The sequence below is a fragment of the Eucyclogobius newberryi genome, unplaced genomic scaffold, assembly GCF_026437365.1.
Source record: "Eucyclogobius newberryi isolate DKJ021-1_F unplaced genomic scaffold, fEucNew1.0.hap1 SCAF_1, whole genome shotgun sequence".
In the NCBI taxonomy this organism is placed as follows: domain Eukaryota; kingdom Metazoa; phylum Chordata; class Actinopteri; order Gobiiformes; family Gobiidae; genus Eucyclogobius; species Eucyclogobius newberryi.
This window is the reverse complement of record NW_027315723.1, coordinates 45,866,719-45,878,815: the sequence shown is the minus strand read 5'-3', so window position 1 is coordinate 45,878,815 and position 12,097 is coordinate 45,866,719. Positions and strand designations below refer to the sequence as shown.

The window sequence follows — 12,097 nt, the reverse complement described above, 5'->3', positions numbered from 1 at the left end:
CTTTTGCGATACAAAAATGCGTGTTCAATTGTATAACCAAAGCGCCTAAAAATACTGATCACTCCTCAATCGATCGTCAATAACGGCCTGACACATGTAGGAAGCTGTGTGGACATGACACATGTAGGAAGCTGTGTGGACATGACACATGTAGGACGCTGTGTGGACATGACGAGTCCCGCTGCTGTCTCAGATCGAGTCTGAAAGTGGGAGGAGCCACGTGCGGTAAAGTTAGCGTCACAGATTCAGACTTCCGAGGTCAATAACTCCTAAAGGCAAAAGTCTTTACAGATCATTCACTGCCAAAATACTCATATTTACACTGCCAAGTGACTGCAACCTTGTTTTAAGAATCAGATGCGCATTTTGGGCGCAGCGAATTACACTGATCCGAATGTGCAGCCAGAGCCGAGTGCTTAGGGACCGTCATCAAATAGCAAAACGAAAAATGGAAAAGTTTTATAGCCGGAATGGAACGTCAAATAGAGCGGTACAATTTGAAAAACACCACAGCAACATTTATTTTTCCATCAGAAGCTTAACACATATTTTTTGTGAGTGTAAAGACAATTAATATGTAAATGAGACTCCTGCAAATAGTCATCTGATTGATGATAATATGGAAGAAAGTTGTAAATAAGTTAATCTAACTTGGTGTTAATTAATTTGTTCAACAACTAATTTTATTTGCAAGTTTTCTGGGTTTTAAAAAAAAAAAACATGTTTAAAAAGTGTTTTATTTTTTTAAATAGAATGTTTACAAATACATTTGAAATAAATAATCTTGTTACATCAATGGAAAATATTGATTGTTAGTCATTTTCGTGTTTTGCTATGCAATTATCAAATTGCTATACAAATTTGAGTGTTTAGCAGCGCCGCTATACAAGTGAAAATCCTTAATCTGAACCCTGATATATAGAGTTTCCTCACAGAGTAGCCTTCTTGTTGCTTGTATGAACCATCGCACAATGTGACTGTGTTCTATCTGACAACTTTTAATTCATCATATCTTACTGTCACATCCTAAAGCTTATAAGACAATAGAAAATCATGCAGTCACCCGGTTTCAGATATGGTCCAACATCAAAAAGCTGACTGCTCCTGACACGTTACCGCAGCAGCAAATGCAGAGAAAAATGTCAGACAATAAAGGGTACCTCAAAATGAATGCTAAATGTGTATGGAAAATAGCTATTGCTCACAAACATCCTATCCTCTTCTTTTTCTTCAACAACTCTTGTCTCAAATTAAAACCACTGTGCCATTTTATGTCTACATGCTCAAGAGCTTCTCCAACTGTTTTATGAACAGTGCTGAAAAGAGGTGAAGAGGACGCACAAAGAAAAGGGTTAGATAAAGCAGCGGATGCAGGGGAGAGAGTCAGATGGAACACCCAAAAGTAAAAAGATTTCTTACCTTTTCTCCTGAAGACATATTCTCCATGTTTGCAAAGGTGAATGCTAGGTTAATGGGGGAATGATAAACTACTGTTGCTGGGTCGTGAGGTGCAATTTTTGGCACACACACCCTAAACGGCGCATCTAGATTAGTTTTTGACCTTCCATTAAGTCATCCAAGTCATTTGGAGATTCAGGTGTGATCACAAATGTTGGAATTTCCCTTAAAAATGTGGATGTGCATGATGACTCCGGCGAGGAGAGAGAGACAGGAGGCATCATGGTAAACATATTGCAATGCCAGCCAAGCACAGCCCCATCAGGCAGGTTATCAGATATGGATTTACATCATAACAGTGGTCACTGGTGCTAGGAAAGTCCGAGTCAGAGTGAAATGTACAGGCAAACAAAGAAAAGGTATAATGTGCTTTTTTCTTCAATTTTTAGTATTAAACCAATACTCCCCCCCAGTTGCATTGAGTTGTAAAATATATTTGAATTAAATTAAAAATAAAATTAAAATTGAAATTGAAATTGAAATTAGCATATCAACCCTGGTGCTACATATAAATAAAAATTGCCACTAATACCACGCAAGGGGCTATGGAGAGTGATTTTGAAAGATAGTTTAAGTCTAATTCACATATCATTATGTCCAGGTGATCAAGATACAAAAAGGACCATTAAGTTCATCCAGATCCCATGACGTTTGCAAAAGCTTGTCATGAACACACGCTGACCCTGACCCTGATTTCAACTACTTTTGATTCCATATATGTCCTCATGATGTTGATGTTAGAGTCATCGGATAAGAACCCTGGGGTAAGTTTGTTAGAGTGCAAGGGCTAGATTTTGGAATGAAGTACAGAACTGTGGTTGTGTCTGTAGGGTAGAGGAAAACAGATTTTCAGATGAATAGTGTGAACAAAAAAAACAACACTCTAATTACTAACTTATTCTGCCATATAGCCTCAATTTTTGTATCACTCCCTTGTTCCAGCATGAATGAGGGCTGTTAGCATGCTAAGAGGGAGGCCATGGATCTATTCAAATAACTGGATAATCGGGTCTCGCTAGTTTCAATCTGTCACTAGTGGCCAGTCCATTGGTACTGCAAAAATTCCCCCGTAGAGCATAATGTAAAAACAAACTGCGAATGTTTGGCTGCGAGGGCACCTACAACTTTCACCAAGGTCAGAAATTGTGAAGATTTTTGCCTTTTTTCACATTATGAACTCTTTTTGAAATCAAAATGATCCAGTTTTCTTAAAAAAACAGCTTTTAATCTCGCTCTGCTCCGCTCTTGCAACTCTCGCGCTGAATGGTCAGAGCTTCACGTGGTATACAAGCCTGTGGTTCTTCATTACTTTTAATTCAATTCAATTTATTTTTGCAATCCCCAAAATCACATCAGCAGTTGCCTCGATGGGCGACAATGAAATAGAGAAGGAAAACTGCTGTGCATGGTTGGTGGGCTTCACCGGATATAGCTAGCCGCTAAAGGCTAAACGGGTGACAGGCGCCAATGAGCTCAGACCATTGACTGGAATTGAGTGCCGTTTTGCTGCCCCGGGGTTTGAGTGAGGGCTGTTAGTATGCTAAGAGTGAGCAGTCACAGCTTAACAGTAAATAACATTGGAGTCAATCAGCCTGCATTTACACATTCAGAGAGCAACTTCACACATACTCCATTATGACACATGCACAATCCCGCAGGTTTATGGATGGAGGGAAAGAGAGTGATCGAGAGGGAAAAAGAGAGAGAGAGGGAGAGAATCTTTGACCATTAAATCTCACTTCTCGTGAGATTTATTTATATACATATATATATATATATATATATATATATACACGTGGCGGCTGAGCTGAGGGCCTATCAGCAAGCCCACACCAGCCCGCCGCCTCTCCCTGCGGGCAACACCAGAGAAGTGGAGCGTCCAGCCCCTCTCGAGGAGATGGGTTCCAGAGCCCAAACTGTGCGTGGAGGTGAGGCCAACTATATCTAGTCGGTATCGCTCAACCTCCCGCACAAGCTCAGGCTCTTTCCCCCCAGCGAGGTGACATTCCATGTCCCCAGAGTTAGTCTCTGTGTCTGGAGATCTGGTCGCCGAGGCCCCTGCCGTCGACTGCCGCCCAGATCTCTCTGCACCGGCCCCTTATGGATCCTCCTGCGGGTGGTGGGCCCACGGGAGGGCGGCCCCACGTCGCTCTTTCGGGCTGTGCCCGGCCGGGCCCCATGGGGTAAGACCCGGCCACCAGGCGCTCGCCATGGAGCACCCATCCCAGGCCTGGCTCCAGGATGGGGCCCCGGTGACGCCGATCCGGGCAACGTAAACTGCCTTGTTTGTGTTGTCATCATAGGGGGCTTCTGAACCGATCTTTGTCTGACCCGTCACCTAGGACCTGTTTGCCTTGGGAGACCCTACCAGGGGCATGAAGCCCCCGACAACATAGCTCCCGGGATCATTCGGGCACTCAAACCCCTCCACCATGTTAAGGTGTCGGTTCAAGGAGACACCTTAATGGACTTCAACGCCCACGTGGGCAATGACAGTGACACCTGGAGAGGGGTGATCGGGAAGAACGGCTTCCCCGATCTGAACCCGAGCGGTGTTCAGTTATTGGACTTCTGTGCTAGCCACGGATTGTCCATAACGAACACCATGTTCAAGCACAAGGGTGTCCATCAGTGCACATGGCACCAGGACACCCTAGGCCGGAGGTCAATGATCGACTTTGTTGTCGTGTCATCAGACCTCCGGCCGCGTGTCTTGGACACTCGGGTGAAGAGAGGGGCAGAGTTGTCAACCGATCACCACCTGGTGGTGAGTTGGATCCGCTGGCGGAGGAGGAAGCCGGACAGACTTGGCAGACCCAAGCGCATTGTGAGGGTCTGTTGGGAACGTCTAGTGGAGCCCTCTGTCAGTAGGGTATTCAACTCGCACCTCCGGGAGAGCTTCTCCCATGTCCCGGGGGAGGCTGGGGACATTGAGTCCGAGTGGACCATGTTCTCCGCCTCCATTGTTGATGCGGCTGCTCGGAGCTGTGGTCGCAAGGTCTCCGGTGCCTGTTGTGGCGGCAACCCCCGAACCCGGTGGTGGACACCGGAAGTAAGGGATGCCGTCAGACTGAAGAAGGAGGCCTATCAGGCCACTCTGGCTTGTAGGTCTCCGGAGGTCATCGACGGGTATCGGCAAGCCAAGCGAGCCGCGGCTCGTGCTGTCGCAGAGGCAAAAACCCGGGCCTGGGAGGAGTTCGGAGAGGCCATGGAGGAGGACTATCGGTCGGCACCAAAGAAATTCTGGCAAACCGTCCGGCGCCTCAGGAGGGGGAAGCAGTGTCTCACCAACACCGTTTACGGTGCGGGTGGAGGCCTGTTGACCTCGACTGGGGATGTCGTTGGACGGTGGAAGGAATACTTCGAGGATCTCCTTAATCCCTCAGTCACGTCTTCCGAAGAGGAAGTAGAGACCGGGGACTCGGAGGCTGGCTCATCCATCACCCAAGCTGAAGTCACTGAGGTTGTTCGCAAACTCCTCGGTGGCAGGGCTCCGGGGGTGGATGAGATCCGCCCTGAGTACCTAAAGTATCTGGATGTTGTAGGACTGTCTTGGTTGACACGTCTCTGCAACATCGCGTGGCGTTCGGGGACCGTGCCTCTGGACTGGCAGACCGGGGTGGTGGTCCCTCTGTTCAAGAAGGGGGACCGGAGGGTGTGTTCCAACTACAGAGGTATCACACTCCTCAGCCTCCCGGTAAGGTCTATTCCAAGGTACTGGAGAGGAGAATCCGACCGATAGTCGAACCTCGGATTCAGGAGGAGCAGAGTGGTTTTCGTCCCGGTCGTGGAACACTGGACCAGCTCTATACCCTCCATCGGGTGCTCGAGGGTTCATGGGAGTTTGCCCAACCAGTCCACATGTGCTTTGTGGATCTGGAGAAGGCTTTCGACCGTGTCCCTCGGGGTATCCTTTGGGGGGTGCTCCGGGAGTACGGGGTCCGGGGCCCTTTGCTCAGGGCTGTCCGGTCCCTGTATGACCGGAGCAGGAGCTGTGTTCGCATTGCTGGCAGTAAGTCAGACCTGTTCCCAGTGCATGTTGGACTCCGCCAGGGCTGCCCTTTGTCACCGGTTCTGTTCATAATTTTTATGGACAGAATTTCTAGGCGCAGTCAGGGGTCAGAGGGTGTCCGGTTTGGGGACCACAGGATCTTATCTCTGCTGTTTGCAGACGATGTTGTCCTGATGGCTCCATCAAACCCGGACCTGCAACATGCACTGGGACGGTTTGCAGCCGAGTGTGAAGTGGCTGGGATGAGAATCAGCACCTCCAAATCCGAGGCCATGGTTCTCGACCGGAAAAAGGTGGCTTGCCCTCTCCAGGTGGGTGGGGTGTCCTTGCCCCAAGTGGAGGAGTTCAAGTATCTCGGGGTCTTGTTCACGAGTGAGGGAAGGATGGAGCGTGAGATCGACAGGCGGATCGGTGCAGCGGCTGCAGTGATGCAGTCGCTGCATCGGACCGTTGTGGTGAAGAGGGAGCTGAGCCGAAAGGCAAAGCTCTCTATTTACCGGTCGGTCTATGTTCCTACCCTCACCTATGTTCATGAGCTTTGGGTAGTGACCGAAAGAGCAAGATCGCGGATACAAGCGGTCGAAATGAGTTTCCTCCGCCGTGTGGCTGGGCGCTCCCTTAGAGATAAGGTGAGGAGCTCGGCCACACGGGGGGAGCTCGGAGTAGAGCCGCTGCTCCTCCACGTCGAGAGGAGACAGCTGAGGTGGCTCGGGCATCTGTTCCGGATGCCTCCTGGGCGCCTCCCTCGGGAGGTGTTTCAGGCATGTCCCACCGGGAAGAGGCCCCGGGGAAGACCCAGGACACGCTGGAGAGACTATGTCTCTCGGCTGGCCTGGGAACGCCTCAGGATCCCCCCGGAGGAGTTAGAGGAAGTGTCTGGGGAGAAGGAGGTCTGGGAGTCCCTGCTCAGACTGCTGCCCCCGCGACCCGGCCCCGGATAAAGCGGCAGAAGATGGATGGATGGATATATATATATATATGTTTATAAAAATATTGAAGTATATTAACAACTATTTACAAAAAAAAATAAAGCAAGTGAGTGGGCTCGTCTCTCCACAGATCCGACCTGCAACAATAGTGTTGTCTGCTTGTTTCCATGGAGATGTTTTAATGCCAATGTCAAAGCAATGGCATATCAATGGCGACAGAGCCAGAAAGTTACACAGTGCACATAAGGTTACACAGTTATACAGTTACACGGTGGAAAATTTCAGGCCTATTTCTAAACTGCCCTTCCTTTCTAAAATCTTGGAAAAAATTGTCTATTCCCAGCTCATGGATTTTTTAAATGAACAAAATATTCTTGAGATTTTCCAATCTGGTTTTAAAACGTTGCACAGTACCGAATCTGCACTTTTAAGAGTTTTTAATGACATCTTTTTAGCTACTGACTCTGGTCACTGTGTTGTCCTTGTACTTTTAGATTTGACTGCAGCATTTGATACAGTGGACCACGAAATCCTGATTGCTCGCTTGGAGCAGTGGGTGGGCATCAGTGGCACTGCATTAGAATGGTTCAGGTCCTACCTGTCACATTGAACATTCTGTGTCAGCCTGGCTGACTCTGTGTCCTCCACGGCTCCCCTCTCCTATGGGCCCCGCAGGGCTCTGTGCTTGGCCCTCTTTTATTTTCTCTCTATCTACTCCTACTTGGCTCAATCCTCAGGAAACATGGCATCTCTTTTCATTGCTATGCAGATGACAGTCAGATCTATGTCCCCCTTAACAAATCTGACTCCTATAGTGTTATGCCATTGCTAGAGTGCCTAAAAGACATTAAAGCCTGGATGTCTCTGAACTTTTTAAATTTTAATGAAAAAAAGACTGAAGTCATGGTCTTTGGTGGGACTTCTGTTACCCCCATGGTTGACCTGGGTCCTGGGTCCTCTAGTCCAGTATCAAAAAACATCATGAGCAATCTGGGGGTGAAAGTGGACCCAGACCTTAAACTGGACAGCCAGATAAAAGCTGTCGTGAAGTCAAGCTTCTTCCAGTTGAGGCAGCTGGCAAAAATAAAACCAGTCCTTCAGAGACAGCATTTTGAAACCGTAATCCACGTCTTTGTCACCACTCGGCTGGATTACTGCAATGCTCTCTATATGGGGGTTAGTGGGTCCTCAATTGCTCGTCTCCAACTGGTCCAAAATGCTGCTGCCCGTCTTTTAACTGGAACAAGAAAATATGAGCACATTTCGCCTATTTTAGCTTCACTCCACTGGCTGCCCGTTCATTTTAGGATTCATTTTAAAACTCTTTTATTTACTTTTAAAGCCTTAAATGGTCTTGCCCCTCCTTACCTCTCCGAGCTGCTACACCCCTACACTCCCAGCCGTTCCCTCAGGTCAGCTGACCAGCTACTCCTGGCAGTGCCACAGGCTAGGCTAAAGGTCAGAGGTGAACAAGCCTTTGCAGTGGCAGCTCCAAAACTGTGGAACAAACTGCCACTCCCCATAAGAAAAGCCTCCTCACTGCCTCTTTTCAAATCACTTCTTAAAACCCATCTGTTTTCTCTGGCTTTTAACTCCATGTAGTGTGTTGATTGTATGTTTTATATGTGTTGGGAGGGCAGCACCTTTTTATTTATTTTATTTTGTTTATTTTTATTCCATTGATTTTAGTGTGTTTTGTTTGATTTAATTTTCTATTTGATTTTGTTTTTATATCTTATTTTATTACTTTTATCCTATTTTTGCCTCTGTAGTCTTTTATCTTGCTGTGAAGCACTTTGGAACCCTCTTGTTGTATAAATCGTGCTATATAAATAAAGTGGTTACACAGTTACACAGTTACACAGTGCACACTACAGGCAAAACTTTTGTTTGTTTCTTCAGTTTGCCCTCTTGACATAAAAGCTTTCATCTGGCAACAACAGTGTTGTCTAATCTGCACCTAAATAGGTTTTATTAGCTCATTGAAGCCATTTCAACACCCACACAAACCAAACTGTACAAAATTGGATCTAACAAGATTTTGCCAAGTATGGGATTTGTTGATATCTACTGTAATTCAAAGCCTGATTTAGCCTTTTGAAATTGAATGTGTTTACACAAATGTTGAATAAGATATCCAAAATACCCTCAGTAATTTTGTATTTAATATCACATTTTACATGTTCCAAACAACATGTACTTATTTTTTATATGAAATTCACTTCATGCCCATTGTTTGACCACTCCTAACCCTTCTCCAACAGACATACATGTTTGCCCCTCTGCATTTTACTCACAACATCACCAAACCGCTTGTCATCTCATCACATTCCCCACGCCGTTCTTTGACACAACCTGATTCCATATGCATTTCGCCAATTTTCGACACGCCGCCGTGGAATACACTCTGGGCAATTTGTGCGGACGCATAATAAACGTTTGAATGGATTCATGCGGGTCCTGTCGGTCACATTAGGCGCAGTAGGACGTGGACAAATTGACAGAATCACCAGGTTTGAATCTAATCTGGACAATTCTCAAACCCCCACCAAGTTTTCACCGCTCCACTCTCCCACTGAGACTGAATGTGCTTTAAACAGGATGTATTTTTCACCTTTGCCTTTTTTGGTCAACTTCATGGTAATTTTCTTTTAACTGTATTGATGTTAGTTCACGTTATAATCATTATTAATAGAGATTATGCAGATGATCATAAACATTTGGAATTTTAGCAGTGAGTGGCAAAATGTTTTGAGTGTCAGTGATGAGTAATGCATTTTTCACATCTAAAATGTGAAAGAGCGGCTTCAGATATAAAAATTATAAACAACTCTAATTTATAGTTATAATCAAGATCTGGATAATATTTTAAGACTAAGATGTTTTGAATTCCATCCAAAAGACTAAACCTGATATTACTCTGCCTTTGTCAATCTGTTAATCTTGTTTGGAGATGTTCCAATCCTGTTGTAATCTGACTACCTTTTCTTCACCACTGTTAAACACCTTGTTTTCTCACTTAACCAAGGTGCGCTCTGCCGTAAACATCTGGCAAATTATACCTTAATTTGCCATTTCCGTTCGAAGAGGGATTCTCTTTTTTTGCAAAAAATAAAGTGGCTTCCTTCAAACCACATCTCTTCTCTCTGCTTGAAATCTGCACCTCATTGTCTTCAAACAAGTCGTTTGTGGCTTTAAGGTGAAGATTTATTGTGTGTTTTCTGTGTCGATTGTCTAATGTGCTGTGGCTGTTCCACTTATTGAAGCCCTCTTCTCTTTGAATACACTAAATTGCTCTATTTTGTGTGGTCATCGTGTATTTGGGATTAACTAGTTTCTGGAAAATAATTAGAAAATTTGTATAAAACAAGTCGAACAACAGGATTACTGGAGCTATGCTCAAATTTATTGTTGATACAGGTTTTGAGATCACACACAGTTGAACTGATTGCCTTTCTCTTCTTAAGAAAGATGTTTCTTAATCAGTGTGTTAAAAAATGAATTGTTGTTGGGCTAGTTGAAGTGTTCTTTATCTCCCACCTGCTGACAAGCTAGTTAAGCTCTGCACAGTCACAGCAACAACAGAGAAAATACTTTCAGTTTATATTTTTATATTTTGCCATTAAAAGAAACTTGAGCAAACCAAAAATGTTGTTTTTGAATAATATGTTGTTCATGCTTGTCTAGGAACTAAGAGTTAATTTAACCTACAAACTTTAATCTACAATGTCCCAGTTTGGGGATTTCTTTGAACCATTGTGGTACTGTGTATTCCTACTTTAGACTTGGTTTATCCCTAGGTTAGACCTAGAATAGTTTCAAAGACAAATCTTTTCATGATACTTGTAATGAAAGGTTTTTGAACCATTAGACTAAATTATGCGTAATGTAGGATTGTTTAATACAACATGTATTTTCTTTTTAATTTTATTTCTTATACTATGTCTCATGCTTCTGTTAAACACAATGATTTAATTTTGTCTAAAAGATGCACGTTACTACATATTAAGAACCTGTCCTATGCACTTTAATATTATTATGTGTTTGTTCACTATGTGAATCAGTGCACATTGATGGCAACACTTGTCCTTCTCTTCTCCTCAGGGCCCTGACCAGTGTGTCAAATGCCTGCACTACAAAGATGGACCCAACTGTGTGGAAAAGTGTCCCGACGGGGTACAGGGCGCCCACGGAATCATCTTCAAATACGCTAAGGCCAACAACGAGTGTCACCCATGCCACGCCAACTGCACCCAAGGGTGAGTCGGTACACTGCGGTACCAACATTGTTTTTTAACATAAATGTTCACAACAGAAGGGGCTAGTTCTCACTTACATTCAGTGGTGAGCAGTAGTAGAGCGGCAGTAGTGCGGCAGTAGTGCGGCAGTAGAGCGGCTGTAGAGCGGCTGTAGTGCGGCAGTAGAGCGGCAGTAGAGCGGCAGTAGAGCGGCAGTAGAGCGGCAGTAGAGCGGCAGTAGAGCGGCTGTAGTGCGGCAGTAGAGCGGCAGTAGAGCGGCTGTAGTGCGGCAGTAGCGCAGTAGAGCGGCATCAATTGTCAACATAAAGCATATAACTAGAATTCACCAATATGTAATTCTTTGTAAGATTATTCGTTCTAAAAAAAAAGAAAAAGTGTCATGCATGGGAAATTTCTTATCACCCATCTATGTTACAAATGTCTTTAATGCTCTATGAATAATCGCCTATACTGAAGTAAAGAAGATGAAGTAGGAGGCATCTGGGGAGGTGGATGTGCTTGTCAGGTCCAGGAGCAGTTGATCTTGAAAATAGTGAAGGGAGCAAGATAGATGAACTATGAGGAGATAAAAGTCCCAAGTAGTGCTTTAGAGAGGGCTCTGGATCAATGATTCAGAGGTATGTAGGCAAAGGGCAAATGACTACAGAGGAGGTGCAGGTAGCTTGAGCATACAGAAATATAATGGGATTAAATTTGGGAGTATTTGTTCCATTCTTAGTTTTCTCTAATTTAGGTGTAAATACAATGATCCACTTTCAGAATAGAAATGGGTCTATATGAGGCACAGTCAAATCAGCCCTTCCCTTCTTTAGATATTAATAGATATGATGATAAAAGTTGTTTATAGCAGAGGTGTAAGTGTTCCTTTCAGAAAGTTATACCACTCTGAGGTAAACCCATCACTCCCCAGATATTTATTGTTCCTTAGTTGATTGCACCCTGTATTTAGACAATTTAGTTTGAAAAAAAAAAAGTGAAGTCATTTTAGCTCCTGAGTTTTTATTTTGCTTTTTTGTCATGAAATACAAATTGAGGGTGTCCAGAAAATAATTTATTTCATCTTCTGTATCTTAAAATGAAATTATTCTGCTTGTCTTGTATTTTGAAAATTGCTCTTTGGGCTTGTTGTTTTCTAATTTTCCAGGCTAGTAATTTAGAAAATGTTGATCCACTCTCATAATATCTTTGTTTGGCTTTTTTCTTTGTGAGGTCAGGTCATTAAGTTCACTCCTTGTTTTTGGCATGTGTAGCCTCCAGCAGCTTTAGTTTGTTCTGCAAATCATTTAATTGTTTCTGCATTTGTTTGTTTTTTTGGCTGAGCAATTACCCTTCCCCTTAAAACGGCATTTGCTGCATTCTAGAGAATGGCTGGAGAAACAACAAATTGTGGGTTGTTGAGTAAACTAGTTCTACATCTCCAAAGTGTTTTTTCGTTTCTG

The 12,097-nt window shown here is 44.3% G+C and overlaps 1 protein-coding gene across 1 annotated transcript in view; it reads left to right on the top strand.

Moving 5' to 3' along the window:
* Window positions 1-12,097, top strand: part of LOC140361448 (receptor tyrosine-protein kinase erbB-4-like) — a 553,408-nt gene that overhangs the window by 409,493 nt on the left and 131,818 nt on the right. Inside the window, exon 15 of the mRNA XM_072447161.1 lies at window positions 10,504-10,658. Within this exon, the coding sequence (XP_072303262.1) occupies window positions 10,504-10,658 (155 nt within the window). The remainder of the gene's footprint in view (window positions 1-10,503; window positions 10,659-12,097) is intronic.